We start from the raw sequence: 19845 nt of genomic DNA, 5'->3' as shown, positions 1-19845 counted from the left end.
GCTGCAGGGGAAGAAAAGTTTAGTGCTGCTTATGCTAAGTCAGCTTGCATTGTTAATAGCACAACAGGTTGTGTACTTCCTTTTGATGCAGAAGGTTGTTGGTTCTACTCCCACAAGGGGTGAATGCTGCTGTACTGAAAAAGTTAAGATACTAACTATGAGCCTGTTATCAGTTTGCCATCCATTCCCTATTGCAATATTACTAGCTTATCATTTTTAATGTAATATAGGCAATTTATTCCTCAGGGGCATCAGCCACTATTTTTCGATGAAACCATGAAATATAAAGGTATTTGCTAGCAGCAACCTCTTCATTAGTTACAGATTTATTTAATGTGGAATTATTTAGATGACTTTTTTACTTCTTCAGAGATTGTGCATATTTACTGATAATGGTGGACTGTACAATTGTGTATATTTACTGATAATGGTGGACTGTAGAATTGTGCATATTTACTGATAATGGTAGAGTAGAATTCTGTATATTTACTGATAATGGTGGACTATAGAATTGTGCATATTTACTGATAATGGTGGACTGTAGAAGTTTGAGTAGACTTTTATGATGGAAATGTTCTGAACTGGGCAGTTTTGTCATTATGGGTGCATGCATTTTGTTTCATTGTTTACTGGAAAGATGTTCTGAATTGGGCAGTTTTGTCATTATTGGTGCATGCGTTTTGTTTCATAGTTTACTGGAAAAATGTTCAAAACAATAGGAAGGTGTATCAAAGAGCACATGTATGTTTCATATGTAAGGTAAGGGGCCTATGATTTGAAAACAGCCCAGAATTAATTTTTATCTGCCACTGGTAAAATGTATTTTCTTTGAATGTGGGTTTCAATGCTGTTTCAATGAATGTGAGTTTCAATGCTGTTTCAATGAATGTGAGTTTCAAGGGCAGAGAAGTTTTAATGCTAAGTTTGTTTAGCAGATGTCTTAGTGTTTGTGCTGTAAAATGCAAAATAAAACTTTCAAATGAAGTCCAAATCATCATAGAAGTAAATCGGTATGCACATTAGTGTTTATGGTAAATGGAGTGAAATAGAAAAGTAATGGATCATTGGAATGGCTGCAGGGGGAGGCTCCATTTGACCATGATTTTGTGAGGGGGAAGGGCGGCAAACTTAGACAGCCCCAGCTGAACTATACCTCCCAACTGTCCAGATTTTCAAAGAATGAATAGATTTTTGCTTCTTATTTTTGGTTTGTTCCTCATAAAATTTGTGGTTTTCTGGCAAATCATTTAGGAATTAAGTCACTAAATAAAGACACACTAGTTTCAGACTTCATAACCTTCAGAAAAATGCATGCTAAAGTAAGACCTGTTGTTCTATCAACTGTCTCAGTTTAATTTTTAGTACTGTTTATATGTTCCCCCAATATATTTGGCCTTGTCCAGATTTATTGCATTAACAGGTTGAGAGGTACATGCAAATAAATTGCTTTATAGAATTAGGCATAGCCAAACCTCTCAACTGTCCCTGATTTTGGCTCAAAATGTTGCTCTTCCCCCTAATAATCCCTCCGCAAAATAGCAATTTTGGAAGAAAACATGGAGGGTTTACAATTAAGAAATAACTGTAATAATCAGAGTTATAGATTACTTTTATTTCAGAAATGCATGTCGATTCTTTTATTTTGTCAGCTGCTCAAGTTAGCAGTACTAATATTAAAGTGTCCCTTCTTTGACAGATTCCCAACTGTATTGTGTGGCTATTTTATATTTTTACATCACATTTTTGGTCCATTTTTCATAAAATTGTGTTTTTTTGGCAAATCAGTGACAAATCATTAAAGACTGAAGTTAGAAAATAATGACAGACATTTGAGTTTCAGATTTCACACCATTCAGAAAAGTCATACTAATGCAAGACCTATTCTATTATCTTTCTAAGTTCATAAGAGCAATATTTAAAAATTGTCCTTATTTTTGGGCCTTTGTCCCACTTCTTTGTATGGCTTTGTCCAGATTTCTTGCTCTGACGTTGACAGGTATGACAAATGTGTCAGGGCCATCACAGTCAGCCAGAGACATTTCAAATTGTGACATACTTGTTGCACCCCACTCCCCCATGTAGTGACTCTGGATGTGTCGAAGCAAGGCAAGGAGTAGTTATGCAGTGTAAATGTGCAGAGTATCCCCCCCCCATCCAAGGTAGACACAAGTACTAGAGTGGCTTTTCATCTGTCCTTGATTTTTGCAGAATGGTCTGGTTTCCGTCATATTTTTTGTACTCTTGATTTATGCTTATTATTCAAAGTGCCTGTTGCTCTGTGTTTAAGTAGCAATACTTTAATGACCATCAGGTAAGCTTGGCTGAGATCGTCAGATGCAAGTAAGCTTTAATAAGCATACTGTTAAAGAATTGCCAACATTGACAGCCTTTCTGTTGTTGCCATGTAGAGAATACTTAACTAGATAATGTATAAGCCTTGTGTATTGAAATGCATATGACAGTATTTGTAATAAAGGACAGGATTACATTATTTTAAGAAGCTCATTACACTTGGAGACTTCCAGTCATCTCTGCAGGCTTTACCCGTAAACTAAACAGAATGCCAATCGTGTGGTCCATAACCTGTACAGTAATCCTTTTAAGCAATGTATCTTGAGCTTATTTCTTGTTAGCTTTTCATTTTTTACTTTGATCATGTTTTCCCCATGAAACAAGTAGATAGTTGTCAGGCAGCGGATATTTTTTTGGATAAGAAACATTTTTACAAGTGGGGGCATCAGAGATTTCTACTTTCAGCATGTTACTTGGTACTTTAATAAAGCTGAATACAAATTATAATTAGAACTGCAGTGCAAGAAGTGGTTTGAGTTGAGTGCTGTTTGTTTTTCTTATACTTGATTTTGACTGGCATTCCATTAATGTATTTAAAAAGTAATTTATTTTTTCATGCCTCACAACCTTTTTGTTTCCATCTAAGTAAGCTGTCATGCAGCCAATGCACTGAAATATTTTTATTCTTCTACACTTCATTTTGTCTTGATTGGACTCTCATAATGATGGATTGGCACCCAGGGCAGTGTATTTAGTTAGTTTTTGTTGTTTTGAGCATAGCTCCTCCCCTTTCTAGTTGGCCACACCCCTTCCCATTGACCCCACCCATTCAGCTGTCTCCTGCAGCCCCCCATTGATTTGAAGTCACCAGCTGCCACTGTCGCCTAGTACGCCTTTCAGTCCTAATATAATCCACCATGCACACATGTCCTGTAGCAATAGACACAGATTAATCGAGTATCTAATTGAAGGCTGAAAGCAATCCATTTGATGTTGATAAATACCATTTGCCACAAAATTAATTCCACCAAAACTTCAAAAACATCAGTCGCCAATCCTAGGTGCTCGTATGGCAAAAGAATCTCAATCCTGGATTAAAAAGTTGACCTCACTCGGCCCAAGCATCAACTTTACAGATACGATAGGCAGTCAAGCAGATATCAAAAGCTGAAAATGAATCAATATGGAAAAATGTATTGGTAATTTTTCCAATACTAATACTTCTCATAACCAGGAGCCAACAGCGAAATGAAGAACAACAGTCAGCACTCAAAGCTTTCACAGGTACGGTAAGTGCAAAGGCCCCAAAATCCTAAAGTCAAACTCAAAAAATGGCCAGCACTCCTATGAGAGGTTTACAATGTTATTTAATTCATAAAAGTATTAGTGTAAAGATACATGAAAACAAGAAAACCAAACCGGTTTCGGCCATAAGCCTTCATCAGTGTTCATACCAACAGTTAAAGTTCATCCACATTATATAGGCAATACACTTAATTAAGTCCAAACATCTCATTAATTAATTAATTGCCCAGTGTTTTAAAGGTGCTCATTCAGACCAGGGGAAAAAACGTAATCCAGGTACTTTCTTTTTTATTTAGAATGTCATGCCATCCAGCTTTCAAATTCCTATTACCTAATATCTTATCAATAATAGTGAATTTAAAACATGTTGTTGGACGTTGAATAATATGCTTACATAAAGCATTTGATGGACATTTATTTCTTATATTACTTAAATGTTCAGATATACAAAGTCTAAGGGGAAGTGAAGTTTGACCTATATAAAAAGCAGAACATGTGCATGTGACAAGATATATAATCCAATCAGAGCTGCTATTTGCAAAAATGTTAATATTAAAAATTTTTGGGATATTCTTACTAGTAAATTATTTTGTTAACATGTTTGCAAAAGGAACAGTGTCCACAAGGAACACAACCTGACAAAACACCCCCTTCCAGTGTACCCTTAGATGAATTTTGATATTGTGTCTTGTGTTTATAATGATTGAAGAACCTGCCCAGTGTCCCTGTATCAGCTTACCTCTTTCATCACATTTGTTGATCACCTCTGCAGCAGAGGGGCCAAAAACCAAATCTCTATCCAAAGGAGAATTTCATTTAAAATCTCGTTTTTTATATTATTTGGGAAGTTCTGAGAATACAGCCATGCAAACCTCCTGAAAGCAGTACCAGTGGCCGTAGCCCTTGAAGAAGTATCAGCAGAGTCATACTCACACTCTGTATGCGATGACCAGTGACTTGAACAACAGAAGAAATTTCATTATTTAAAGCAGATTTTTCCCTCAGGGGAAAGAAACTGCAGATAAAACATTCCTCTTACTTTCACAGTTAGTCAGAACAAACCTTAATAAATCAGCCTGACAATTCAAAACTATGAAAAAATCAAAGTTGCATAAGCATACAGTTTTTTCCCATACTTATCTTTCAATGCTAATTAGAAGGAGTAGGAGTATAATTAAGTGCTTTTTTAAGCAGAAGGCTTAACTAAAGGTATTGTTGCAGGCCCAGTTTTGGGAAGAATGTTTTAAAACTTGTAACACTGAGGAACTTTACATCTTATCTGCCTTTTAGGGGAAGCTGACTGTCAGGAAAACTGCAGGCAGTAACACACACATAAGCTGGCAGAAATGGAGTAATGGATGTAGGTTCTGGAAATTCCTTCTATAACAGCTCATAGCATTTTCTGAGGGACTCAGAAACCTCAGTGTTCTCTTACAGAAAACACTGACACATTCTAGAAATAGACTCAATGAAAGAGAAACCCCTCCCCAACACACACACACACACACACACACACACACACACACACACACACACACACACACACACACACACACACGTCAGAAACTGAGCTCTCCTAGGTTAATAGGTTCATAGCTGTGTACTAGGCCACCTGCCCTTGTGGGCCATTTTAAGCATTTCCCTTTTTGTGCTCAACATAGCCTATCCCATTTGGTTATAGATTGACCTTACCCATCCTATGGTTGATAATTATATATTGCCCCTAATAAGAATAATTGGGAGCACACCATAGATAATTTGAGAGGACCCATGCATGGGATAAAGGATTTAGGAGCTGCTACTGTCCATTATTAGTACAGGGGGTAGTCTTGGGTTAAGTTTTCCATTTACTATCCATAAATATAAGTTGGGCTTAAAAATGAACAAGGATGAACTTTGTTTTATGTGGATGGGCAGTCTGTGCCACAACAGAGGTATCCACTGTGAAATACACCGTTTCTTCAAACCATTTTCTTGATATTGCAAAAGAGGTTAAGATCCCTAGACCAAGTATTTCTGATACCATTTGACTTGCTAGTATGCAGTAAATCCATCAGTAATCAGTCAGAGGATGCCCTGTATGCCAGACACAGTCACCTCTTAGCAGTCTATACGATATCGAGTACAGTGACAGGGCTTTGAGTAGGTGGATGTAGGGCATGTCATTTAGGCCTTGTATCCTTTTAGTAAGGTATCTCTGTAGGTATTTAGTTGTTGCATGTGTCTAGACAGATACATGCCAAAGAGGGCATTATATTCAATGATTGACCTAATGAGGGCTGAGTAAAGGGGAACAATGACATCCCTAGATCTAGACACAATTCCTTTGTTTATAAACTGTGCAATATAGAAGGACTTTCTTACAACAATGGACACATGTTGGTCAAAAGTTAGGTCACTGTCCACATAAGTTTCCAAATCCTTGACAAGTAGGACAACTCTTAGAGGAGTATTGTCAATGTGGTATTTCCTGGGGAAGATAACTTCCAAAAGGATACTATAATGCGTTTTTTGGCATTTAGTTTCAGACAATGATTTTGTTGTTTATTTGAGACAAAACATCCTGCAAGACTATTAGACTTATGGGTCTGTGGGAGGTCCTCCCTTATGCAGGGGAATGACTGTAGCTTTGTTCCATTCACTTGGTACAAAACCTTTATGGAGGCTGAACTTGAACAGTGTTGTTAAGGGTGCGGCTAAATCATGATTCATGTTATTTAATATGCATCCATGGATATTGTCAGGAGCCACTGATGTAGTATTTTTAGGCCTTGGTCAAGTATGATAGTTGGCAGTGAGCCAGATTCAGGTATATCTTGAGGGGCAGACAGAGGGGAAAAGAGGGGTAAAGTTAGAGTTAAATTTATTGGCCAGTAGGTATACTCTATATTCAGGCTCAGTGTAGATAATATCATTCACAATCAGCTCAGTCCATTGCTGTGTTGTACTTTTGAGATTACGAAGATAAACAAAAAAATGCATTGTGACTCTCTGTGGCTTGGGTAGCTATTTTAGCCTCAAACTTGTCTTTAATGCATTTTATTAAGCTTCTGAGTTGTTTGTTTATTTCATTGACAAGGACTCTAGCATTCTGGGAATTACTTTTCTTACTTTTATTTAAAATTCTTTTCTTTTTATAATAAAGCTTGTTGATATTATGGTTGCACCATGTGGGTTTGTTTCTGGGGTTTGTCCTGCACCCATGGGGTACAGCTGCATCTATGCAGCTGTTTACATGGTGGTATAGTGTCGTGGTGTATGTTTCCACATATTCAGTGGAGTTAACTAGGTTTAGTGGTAATTTGAAGCTTGCTAGTGTGTCACTTAGAAGTAGGTAGTTTGTCTTAAATAAATTTCTAAAGATCCCTTGGGTGGAAGGGATCTTTGGTTTCAGTTTTATTTTAAAGGAGACTGCTTTTTATGGTCAAACATAACAAATGATGAAGATATGCATGGGATGGTGCAAGATGCTCCCATAATAGTAGCAACCAGATCCAAGATGTTATTGCCCCAGTGGGTATTCTAACTAATTACTCCAGGGCATTTGAATTCATAAAGTCCAGGAATCTCTGTGCTTGTGAACTATTGGTGATGCAGGTTTCCCAGTCTATAGCTGGATAGTTTAGATAATCTAGGAAAATGGTATTGGGTTTAATACTGAGTGATTCTAGTTCCTGTAGATAGGCATTGTGGATTTCTTTTGTCATAACGGGAGTTCTATATCTTCCATGGTGAGAAGGGCTTGTAGGGAGTAGAGTTTCTTGTTCTTCCTCCAAGTCTGAATCCGAAATCAAAGGGAAAACCCTATATCTGTTTTTTCATCCTCCTGTCCATATTCAGAATATTTAATCTCTACAGGAAAGAAGTTATTCCTCTTTCTTTTACCAGGAACTAGTTCACAAGAAGGATCAATAGCCTGAATTAGACCCTGAACCAGATCTAGTAAACCTATCCTAACTAAGGAAAGTTGAGTCGGAGTAGATACATCATTAGTTTTCTGTTTCTTTTAAACAGGAAAAGTGGGCACAGCAGTGTTACTAATGACAGTAGCAGCTTCCCCAGGAATGGGCACAATGTTCTGACAAAACAGAGATGTCTTTCCTGTTCCCACTCCTAGGACAAACAAGAGTGGCTCTCCTTTGCCAACCGAATCAAATTGCTAGACTGATGTGATGGTAAAGGCTCTTTGTTTTCTTTTTGTGGCTGGAAGAAGGACCGACCATAGAACCGGCAGATTGTTCCATGGTTAATCAACAACTGTGCCTCTTTCATAGGGAAAACAAGCAGAAAATGCCAGGAAAAAAAATAAAGTCACTTTTTTCAAAGACAAACACAGTAGAAAGCACTTTACAGTACTTTACCAGCCCCACAAAATAAAATAAATACAAATTCACCACAAAAATGGTTTTCACTTACTTTAAACAACTTTTAAACTGACAGGACAAACAAGTACTCCCATTTAAAAGTATAGTACAGTCTGTTAAAATACAAACTTCAAGCTTTAAAACAACCTTCATGAAGAGGACAGTATTAAAAATAAACAAAAAATATAGAATAGAAGTTTCCTCGCCCACAAAGTGAACTTATCTGTCCAGTAAAAGAAGAGCACAAGCTGAACGTCACTCCTTAAAAGCATCAGAGGAGCATACACTTCAGTGACAGTAAAGCTCTGAAGGTCCAGGTACCCAAACTTGTCTTTTAGTCAGCTCAGCTCAAGCTGCCATACAGTTTAGGTGCAAGGAAGGTGTCCTGAAGCTTTGGAAGCTGGCCAGTTGTTATATCCTTGGCAGGATATAACCCATATAGCTAAGGCTCTTGCAGCAGTGATCAATATCACAAACATAGATCAATTCTCTTTTGTTTCCAGAGCAATTCTCTTTTGTCTCCCTTATTTTGTAATCCAGCAGTCATTCTTCAAACAGCAGAGGAAAATCTCCTGGCTTATAATTATCAGCCCAGTAGAAAAGTCATAGCCTATTAATTTAGTTGGAAAATATAGCATAAAATAGCATGGGATGCTGTATATGCTGTCTAATTTAACATCATAACAGAATAAACTATTCAGTAAAAAAGTGAACTAAACACTATCAATCAGGCCAAAGAATCATTTTAATCTGTGCTGCCAAATGACATGGGTTTTCTTGATGGTTTGTTAAACAGTTGTTTGGGTATACTTAGTTTATTATGCACAAAAATACACACTTGTCACCCACCTCAGTGAAATCACTACATGTCTATGTCCAAGTTATTCCTAGACCAACCTAAGATATAGATAAAACCCCAGCCCCAGAAAAACTAGACCATCAGTAGCCTTCTTCAGTTACTTATTCCAAGGAACTGATAGTCACAATGCACAATACAAAGCCATTAGGGTGAACATCCACATTAATGCTCTAATAAAGTATAAAAACTGAGGCATAAGGAACTTTGCGGGTTGCAGGTAGCTGGCATAGGCAGACTTTCTTTCGAGCCAAATGGAAAAACATCTACTGTAAATCAAAGGGAAAAAAACAACAGGGAAAAGAGGATAGAATACCAGAACATAATTATTTAGCTAAAGCCCATATTTTGTACAAAAATAGTCAATACAATTTCAGACAAGGTATGTGGAAGACACCAGAGTCTTGCGTTAGTGGCAAATTTTGAAAAAATTCAAATGGAAAGAGGCTAATATTCAAGGAGTTCCCCACTCTGCATTCCCATTATCTCATGTAACTCTCGCTGTACTAATATACTCACACTTTCAAAGGACATAGTGGTTGAAGGAAAACAGTGTCTGTTGTCATGTGCAGAAAATATATGTTTCCGTGGATTTTCCTGGAAAGAGAAATATAAAACAAGAACAGTATTATATTTCCAAATGCAAGCATTTTAGAGTTTTATAGAGGCTCATTTACAGGTTATGTACTGTTTCAATAGTCAATCATTATATGCGTACTGTGTGTACTTTTAAAAAAGTGTATATTAATGGGATCACTGCTTACATTTAAAAATGCAGTCACATAAAACACAATGTGCAACAGAGAATGCATTATGATGTTCCCCCTCTGGACGAGTAATCAAGGACCCTGAATCCTCATCACTGACACTGGAGAGGGACACTCACTTGGAACAAAAATGGATATATACAGTATTTCTAGATGCAGCTCTCTGCACCAAGCACAATTTCCCTTAAGAGCATACAAGGAACACACTAAGCCTTGGGGCTGGATTTCCCTCTCTATCTCTCTCTAGGCCCCCAAATAAGACTCCCCACTGACACAGCTGTAGAGTTAAGTCCTCAGTCGAGTGTTCTAAGCCAAGTCATGAACATACCTTCTGTGTGGAGTCTGCATGACCTCCCTGCGTTCATGTTGGTTTCCTCCCACATTATAGAGGCATGCGTCTGGAGCGTTTCTCCCTGAGGCTTCACTGAAAATTGGCTACATTCTAAGTCGGACTTTCCCAGTTAACAAATGTTAAATAAATAAAAATAATAAAGTCCTCCACCATCCCCTCTGTGAAACTAGTGCTCTGTGTCCCTGATCCAAGTAGCTGACACACACATACTCTTTGAGATTTGATTTTCACACACACACACACACACACACACACACACACACACACACACACACACACACACACACACACACACACACACACACACACACACACACACACACACACACACACACACACACACACACACACACACACACACACACAGCTGGGAAAGGCTGGTCCAGATTTACTAGTTATGCCTCCTCTTCCCAGACTATAAGGTAGGTACTGCCACCAGAACACTCCAAAGCCAGCTACTCTAAGGCTCTTACAAAGGTACCCAATTATATTGAGTAAAATTAATACTAATACAAATGTTAGTTTGACCAATGCAGCAAGGTTTTCAAGAGTGGCCACAGTGTTACCAAATAAATATATGTAGTCTCAAAGGTTAAAATATTCTCTAAAGGACCAGCCACAAGGAAAAGTTTAAATATATTTAATAATAAATAATAAAAGAAAATGGAAAAACTAAATATTTATTTATTTATTTATTTATTCATTTGCCGTTTGTTTACCAGGGAAGTCACTGGACCATATTAAGCCCGTTTTCAGTGGGGGCCAGGAAGAAAAGCTCCACAGTAATACAGAAATTGCACAGTACAAAGACAGTAGAATCTTAAAGTATACTAATACAATTAACAATATTGGGTGTTTAACACATTGTAACAGGTATATAATTGAAAAGCACATGGAAAGTAATATACATTTGCAATTTACAAAGCAAATTTTAGAAATTAGCATAAAGGCTTACACACACACACACACACGTGTATATATATATATATATATATATATATATATATATATATATATACATATATATAGGGGTTCCTATCACATTGTCAAAAACTGACAATGTCGAACGACTAAAATATCGAAAGTGCCATTCATTGAAACTGTTCTTGTGGGATCGCGGTACAGTGAGGATCAGTAAATTTGCCTTTTCGTCACTGTAGTGTGATCTTGGAGTTGGTATATATCATTAGCGGGTTGTGTGGGGGAAGAACAGTTTTGATGAACGACACTTTCGATAGCCGTTCAACATTGTCAGTTTTCGACAATGTGATATAGACCCATATATATATATATATATATATATATATATATATATAGAATGATTAGGCCAGTAAAGAGAAGAGTTAAGAGGTTTTATGGGAGGAAGTCAGTTCCAGGTAGTGGAGATGTAAGAGTGTAGAGAGGATTTAAAATTGACAGGGTTAATGGTAGTTCTAAGAGATAATGGGAGTGCATTCCATTTTTTGGCTAGGGAGAAAGAGAAGATAAGTTGTCCTGGAGGTCATTTAGGCTTGTTAACTAGGATTAAATTTGTGTTTTTAGATCTAAGGGGCCTGTTAGGGAGGTAGGGGTGAAGATGGAATTTGGGGATAGACAATCAGAGGGTTTGAAGATGAGTTTGTGAGCAGTAGTAAGTTGTAAGCAGTTGAGATGATTTTGTAGTTCTAGACAATTTAGAGATCACAGTGCCTTACAGTGATGGGAGGACTATTTGGAATTTGTTGTGAATTTGGACATCTTGTATCAGGCTTCCAGCTTGGCTTTTAGGGAGGCTTGGAGGCTGATAAGTAAAGAGGAGCCATATATGAAAGAGGGGAGAAGGTATGTGTATGCTACGTTTTTTCTCATGGAAGGGTTACGTATTGATTGCGTCTGTAAAGCAATCCTAATTTTTTATGTTTTTTTTTATATTTTGTTGTGGATATCGAATTTTCGTTGTTCATCTATGACTATTCCAAGAAGTTTTGAGCGTGGGATGATTTCTATCAGGGATTTAATTTGGATCTAGATTTTGAAAGTATCTCTGTGTACTACCGTGGATTTGGATGGGATGAAAATCTCGATTTTAGTTGATTCTGTAGTGGAGAAAGCAGTTTGTGTTTTAAGTAATAGTTCAGAAATTGAGTTGGCAGAGTAGACCATTGTTGAATCATCTATGTACTGAATTACATTGACATTGAAGATTGAGGTGTGGAAGTTATTAATAAAGATACTGAATAGTAAGGGAGCAAGTATGGATACTTGTGGAACTCCAGTAGGGCTATTCAGGTCAAATGAGATGGAGTTTTTCCATTTGGTGGCTGTTTGCCTACCTGAAAGAATAACTATTTATAATAAACACTAGAGTTTCAATCACAGGAAATATTAAAAACAGAGGTGGATAGGTTCACACAGATGCAGAAAAACAGTACTTATTTAATCTCACTATATTTCCTGACTGACCTAAATAACTACTGTCCCCTAGAAGTAGGTAAGTGGTCTTCCTTCTTTGTCAGGTTTCAAAAACACACTGCCCTGAGACTTCTGTCTCATCTAATATTAACACATCATTGCAGTGCTGGATTACAGAATGACATTACATATATCTGGTCATCTGACTGTGGTTCCCACACTACACCCTTTACTAGAAACTGAACCAGAATCTAGCACATAGGTGTTACCATACACACAGATAGAGCTTTGCTGAGATGTGTTATAGCATCTGGAAGCTATAAACCCATTTCAAAACTTCCACCCTTCCAGGGTAGCAATTAGTTCACCCCTAAGGACAATACAGTAGGATTCCTAGTCCTGGTTTTCACAGACATTTTGCCTCTGGCTGCAGTCAGAATTGTAAGATACAATCTTTATGGCCTAAACCAGGTAATTTAATTTCAACCTAGTTTTCAAAGTTAGCTGGACTGAGATTAACCTCTTCTCTTCCAGTATACTGTGTTACAATATATTCATTTCAACAGTTACAATACAGTCTGACATACAGGTGTATTTCTTTTCTGGCCAGCAGGACCCACTGTTGGTACATTTTTAACACAAACAGCTTTACAAATACATTTTCAACACAAGTATCTGTACAAATCAGTTTGATATACAAATGACAATATAATTCTTTATAAAACTCCAGCTAGCTATGGTGGCATATATTGCACATCCACTGAACTACTTCTCCTGGCATAGCTGGCAATACCTTACATCATCACATGCATCAATACCATAATGCTGTAAGACTGTATGCTTCATACATGACAGAGTACTATTTTTCACAATTAATCTGTAATAGAATAAACATTCCAACCCTCAGTGCCTGCAAGAGCATTTATTTGTATGAGTTAATTTCGTACGTTCTCATCAATAATTTTATACTATACATTGATAAATCACACTTATGTGTAAGTATACATAACATAACAGTAGCTCTTTGAGAATAAGTCAATGTAACAGTAAAGTCTAACATTTGGTTTATAACTCTCTTATTAGTTCTTCTTCCCAGCTAGAATTTACAAAAGCAATGTCTTCTTCCCTTTGAGGTACTAACATGTCTCTTGCTAGGTATATATTAATGTAGATAGGGCTGAGGCTCCCTTACTACAGTACATGCCATTTTGTTGCACATTCTCCTCAGTTCATTTCATCATTTTAGCTGTTGCACACCTTTAATTGCAGCAGAGGAAAATTTCTGCTATGCAATTCTATTTGTCTTTTTCTTTGACTTTCTTCATTTTAATTTACCAGTGTCTACATTGAATGTCAAGTGTAAATCTGATAAGTAAATAACCCTTCAGGCATTCTATTCCCAGTGCATTTCTTGTTTATACCCAACAATGTCAACAACTAAACACTTGGAAAAAATATAAACACGTTACAAAATTAAGGAGACAAAAGGGGTTTAGCACGGAACATTCTTGAGGGGGGAGATGCTTTACTGAACAGTGCTACACATACCCAGATGTATCCGAGTATTTAATTTTTAAGCAATAACCCACAGCTGGGTGTGGGTATCACAGGATTAACCCATGTTTGGTGTGGTTTAATTGCAACGATGAAACCCAAGTGATTAAACAAAGCCAACCGTGGGTTAGTCCTGTGATACCCACACCCAGTCATGGATTATTGCTATTATACAGTGTCATCATTTAAGAAAGATAATATCTCTCCTACACATCTTATTTATATTAAAATCAATTAACACATTAACGAATTACAATGTAATTAATGAGTATATGTAGATTTAAAGAAACAGATGCCCTTGTGCTTAAAAAACTGCATGAAAGGTATGAAATGTGTTAAAACATAATAGTGTGCATATACAAACAGATGTAAAATAAATAAATTTTGGACTTTCTGGCATCCAGCTCGTGCTTTTCGTGGTTTTTGTTACTTGACATTTTGTTTTTGTCTTGGTATGGATTCTAGCACACAGTGCGTTGCAAGTACCAGAGATACATATGAGGTGTTAACCTCAGCCATACAGAAACTCACAGAATTCATTGATGTTTTTAATACCCAAATTTCGGGTTTGGGACAAAATCTGGACTTTTTAGCATGCGATTGTAATCGCCATCAAACGGCACAGCCTACTGTTTCACAGGACTCTCTTTTTAGTATACCACCAGGTCAAGGCAGCCCTAATCGGCAAGGAAGCACTACTACGACGGACACAAGTGGTGTTACACCACAAGGAACTGTAGTTACAGCCGGACCATCACAACGGAAAACTCAGACACAGGGTAATGGAGGGTTACAGCAAGTAACTGATAATACATTCAGTTTAACTGACTGGATTGATAAAGACAGCGCCGGTTTTCACCACAATGTGAACAGAACCATGAATCAAGGTACTCTAAATTCAATGTTAAAGAATTTAGAGAAAGACAGCTTGAAAATGAAGAAGCTGCAAATTGAAAATCAGTACCTTAGGGAATGTTTGAGATGAGAACAGGTCCCTAAAGGTCTGAGGTACTGGCATTTTCCAAATGGTACAACTAACGGTTCTGATTTATATAAAGACTTGATTACTTTATTCAGCCTTCAGGGTTGTGAATTATTGCAGTTACTTATAAGGGACAATGATAGAAAATTTGATGTACTGCAAGATTCTGTTAGTAAACTTGATACTAGTTTGAAAAAGGACGTGGGTTTTTGTACCATTTACAATGAATATAATTCAGTGTTTGTTAACATCAACAAGATTGTAGATAAAATAAAACAAAAAAAGAACAAAAAGTTGGATAGAGACGCTAAAGATTATGAAGCTGGTTTAGCCTATCCCTTGGTATCAAATGGCAATGATAAAACTGTGAAAATTAACTTTAATAACAACAATGATGTTTTTGAGGAAACAACTGAAGACATTGAATTTAGTGGTGAGAGTACCCCAGGTCCCATCCCTTTAGGACAACCCCTAAAGAGGGCGTAGAGGATCCAAAAACAAGGGTACAACCACAGGAGGCAACCCAGTGGGAATTACCAAGGGGACCATTACCATCCACCTCAGAGCAATTCTGGGAGGGGGAGGGGGAGACGGGTGAATTGGCAGCGAACAAGATAATACAAGATGTAATGTTTATCACAGTGACATTGCCATTATTTTGAATGACCACAAAGATTTCAAAATATACAATCTAAGTAGTGTCCAAGTTACCAAGGAATGGGCAAACCTCTTTCAGAAAGGGTTAAATTTTGTACCTTTTAAAACATGTAGTGTGGAAAATACTCTATTATTCATTCACTCACATTATCAGAGATTCATGGGATTGTTTGAAGAAAATTAAGCAATAATTTTATAGTAGTAATATTATTTTTACTACAATTGACATCAAAGATTTATTTAATGTCATTCCACACAGTGAGGGTATTGAGCTGTTTTACAATTTTTTATGTCAGCACACTTCATTTTCACATACAAAAATACTTGCACTAAGGACCCTGATGGAATTAGTCTTGGAGAACAGATTCTTGACTTTTGAAGGACACTTATTCAAACAAAGGTCTGGAATAGCAATGGGGGCAGCCTGTGCATCAATTTTTGCTAATATAGTTTTGACTCAGTGGGAATTGTCTAAAGTTTTTATATCGGAGGGGATATCACATTGTAGATTCTACGGACGATACCTAGATTACATCCTAATTTTTTGGACTGGAAATCAGGACCAGTTGTCAGAATTTTTACTGTTTCTCAATTCCAGCACTACATTTTTTAAATTTACAATGGAGACACATACTGAACTCATTAGTTACTTAGACATACAGATCAGTAAGGATATTACTAACAACCAATTTTGCTCGACAATCTTCAGGAAGCCAACATACTCGAAAACCCTTCTCCACTTTGAGAGCGGACACCCCTTGCACCAAAACCGATCTTTGGTCAAGGGGCAGGGTGTAAGACTGGCCCGTATGATTAGTAAAATTGAGGATTTTTACAAGGAAAGGGATATTTTATTGAGCATGTTAATGAAGAGGGGTTATCCTGACAGTTTTGTGAAACCGTTACTGGATGAAGTAACTAAAAAGAGAGTAGAGGGATATTTTTACCCCTTGTTAGGTTTAGATATCTCCAGATTGTGTGCACCACTGGAAAACAGTGTACTGACAACTGGTTCCTATAGGAATGGGTTGATTCTCACATACACCCCACAATTCCCTCTGATTCCGGACATTATTGTCAAAAATTGGTTCATATTAAAAAGTGATGAGACCATTGGGGGAAAAATAGGTGATGCACCTGTTATGGTATACAAAAAGGACACTAGTGTTAAGAACCTACTAGAAAACAAGGGTAGGAACATTAAATGTGCTGTAGGTAAAATTACAAAATGTGGCCAGTGCACCCAGTGTAAATACATTTTGGAGAGTGACAGAGTTTTTATAGATGGATATGGGTGGGTGAGATTTAACCAGAAAAACAATTGTGGGATGAAATACGTGGTTTATGCAGGTATATGTCAGGTGTGTTTCAAATTTTACATTGGGAAAACTAAGAACGCCTTTAGGACACGCATATACCAGCATATGTATGATATAGGGAAAGGCAATCTAAAAATGCATTAGCCAAACACGTTAACATCTATCCAGGTCACCACTTTAAGTTTACAGTCCTGGAATGGCTTGTAATGGATGACAGAGGAGGCCCCATTGACCAAGTATTAGAATTCAAAGAATTATTATGGCAATTGAGGGTTAACGCCACCACCAGTCCAGGACTTAATGACATGGTTTCTCTTACTAGCTTTTTAAAATTAAAAGCAGATTTTCTTTTTTAGAGGCAACAACATTGTTATTACTGCTGTAACTTTGCAAATATTACAAGTATTATTATTATAATTATGCCGACAGTAAAAATTGTATTGTATTATTTTTGCATTTTTAACTGGTATTTTCCATATTCATGGTTGATAAATTAGTTTATAATAGTTTTTTTTATATGTGTTTATATATGCACACTATTATGTTTTAACACATTTCATACCTTTAATGCATTTTTTTAAGCACAAGGGCATCTGTTTCTTTAAATCTACATATACTCATTAATTACATTGTAATTCGTTAATGTGCTAATTGATTTTAATATAAATAAGATGTGTAGGAGTGATACTGTCATTCTGAGGAAGTCATATGTAATTTTGACAAAAGTGCTCAATAAATTTTGGATTTTCTGGCATCCAGCTCGTGCTTTTCATGGTTTTTCTTACTTGGTACTTTTGTTTTTGTCTTGGTATGGATTTAAGAAAGATATTAATTACTGTTGTTAAATAATTTCTTTGTATAACAGCACTGTTATGTTCTTCCACGAACTTCCGCAGTTGCTGATGTACTGTGGATACGTATGGGAGTTACATTCCCATCCTTACACAGTACATCAGTGCTGGTTAGGAAAAGCAATGACATTTCTGGGTTTTTTTTTTTTTTGGTTGTTTTTTCTCCCCCTGCCATTATGGGCTCTTAATGCAAAAACCTAGACATAGCACAACATAATGGGGAGACCAAAGGACCAAAATTAGAAATAGACCTTATTGCTCATATAAATTTAGAAAGCTGGTCCAGTAGGAAGTTTTATGTTAGTGGACATTTTTCTGAAGGATATGAAGCATAAGCTTTAAATGTCTGTCACTGGACAGTTGAGAGGCAATTGAGTCTGCAGAGACTTTAGGTTGGACAGTGCAGAAATCAAGTAGATTTTGTGTTTTGTACGTTTTGCAGAATGTACCTCATTTTTTTTTTGTATTCTACTCTGTCTTCCAAACATAGGTCAGTAGAAAAGTCTTGCCTCTCAATGGTACTTTAGCAGCCAGACTTTTTTCTATTGGTATATGCTTGAATTACAATGAGCACGATGTTTGGGCTGTCCAGTCAGTGAGCATATTTTTAAATGGCAATGAGCCGTTATTGTATAATTATGTTTATGCATATAAGCTACATGTGCCAGTTAGCAGTGTCTGGAATCACTGTGTAGTTAAGTGATTGCTCAGTTAAATAGTAAGCTAATGGTGACATATGCTAACAGCTCATAAGTTTATACATTTGTGCTGTCATGCTGCACATCTGAGACAAGACCATACTGTCAAGTTACACTACAAGTGGACACAAGGGACTATGCAGGTCATTGTCTAAGGATTAATTTAATGTCAAATTGAACTGTTCATAATTTGATGTGCCTGACCAGTAGTATAAACTATCACATTAGTATATGCTAGCATAGTGAGAGCTGCGGAAGCCCTTAACTTCATTAGCAGTAAAGGGCAAAAGTGCTTTAATATGATCATTTTTTGGTGAGTGTGATGATAGGAGGTACTACCAGCCATACCAGGAGAAGCAGGGCAGTGGATGTGTAACATATGCAAGCTAGCTAGAATTTTGTAAAGAATTATATGTCATTTGTGTATCAAACTGATTTGTATAGATGCTTTTGTTTAAAAATGTATTTGCAAAGTTGCTTTTGTTAAAATGTATCAACAGTGTTTCCTGATGGACAGAAAAGAAATGTGCATGCATTATTGTAACTGTTTAAATACATACATTGTAACAGCATATACCTGAAGAGAAGAGGTTAATCCATCTAACTTTGAAAAATATTCTTGAAATTAAAGTACTTTATGGGTTAAGCCATACAGATGTTATCTCACAGTTTTGAATGAAGCCAGAGTTGCAGTGTCTGTAAGAAGTATGGTTTATTAGCGCCTGTAGGAAGAAGAGAATTGCTTTATGGTTTTATGACTTCCAGGAGCTGCAGCAGATCTTAGCAAAGCTCTATCAGTGCGTATGGTAACACATAGGTGCTAAAATACTGACAGCTTCTAGTGATGGGGAATAGTGTGAGAAACAGAGTCAGATGACCAGATGTATGTGATGTCATTCTGTACAGAAATAATGTTTTAATATTAGAGGAGACTGAAGTCTCAGGGGAAGTCTGTTCTTGGAATCCTGACTAGAGAGACCCTCATCCATATTATCTTGCCTTGTGGTAGTAAGCAACTTAACTAGGGAACAGCTTAGGTCAATCAAGAATAGATAGTGAGATTAGCTAAATACTGTTTTTCTGTATCTGTGTGAAACTTTCTGTTGGTTTTATTTTTAATATTTCCTGTGACTAAAACTCTTGTGTTTACCGTAAATGGATATTTCGTATTTTTGTGTTCTCTTATTATTTATTATTAAATATAGTTAAACTTTTAGCTGTGGCTGATCCTTTCAGAGAAATATTTTAACCTTTGAGACTATTTACATGTATTTGGTGACAGCTCTGGCCACTCCTGAAGTTTGGTCAACATTACCATTTGTAATATATTAACTTCACTCAGCACAACTGGATACGCTTTTAAAACCCTTATAATAACTGATTCGTGGCAGGGAATCTACCATATAGTCTTAGCAAAGTTGGTAGAGCCGGTAGTCTGTGCCAGCCTGTCTCAGGAG

General features: G+C 36.8%; 1 protein-coding gene across 1 annotated transcript in view; it reads right to left on the bottom strand.

Moving 5' to 3' along the window:
• Nucleotides 1-19845, bottom strand: part of CCHR7.PART1H3orf84 (chromosome chr7.part1 C3orf84 homolog) — a 323437-nt gene that overhangs the window by 103936 nt on the left and 199656 nt on the right. Inside the window, exon 3 of the mRNA XM_044078716.1 lies at nucleotides 9337-9414. Coding sequence (XP_043934651.1) covers nucleotides 9337-9414 — 78 coding nt within the window. The remainder of the gene's footprint in view (nucleotides 1-9336; nucleotides 9415-19845) is intronic.

This window comes from Protopterus annectens, chromosome 7.part1 (assembly GCF_019279795.1).
Source record: "Protopterus annectens isolate FY-2018-M chromosome 7.part1, PAN1.0, whole genome shotgun sequence".
Taxonomy (NCBI): Eukaryota; Metazoa; Chordata; order Ceratodontiformes; family Protopteridae; genus Protopterus; species Protopterus annectens.
The sequence above is the reverse complement of the archived record's forward strand: the minus strand, read 5'-3'. Positions and strand labels throughout refer to the sequence as shown.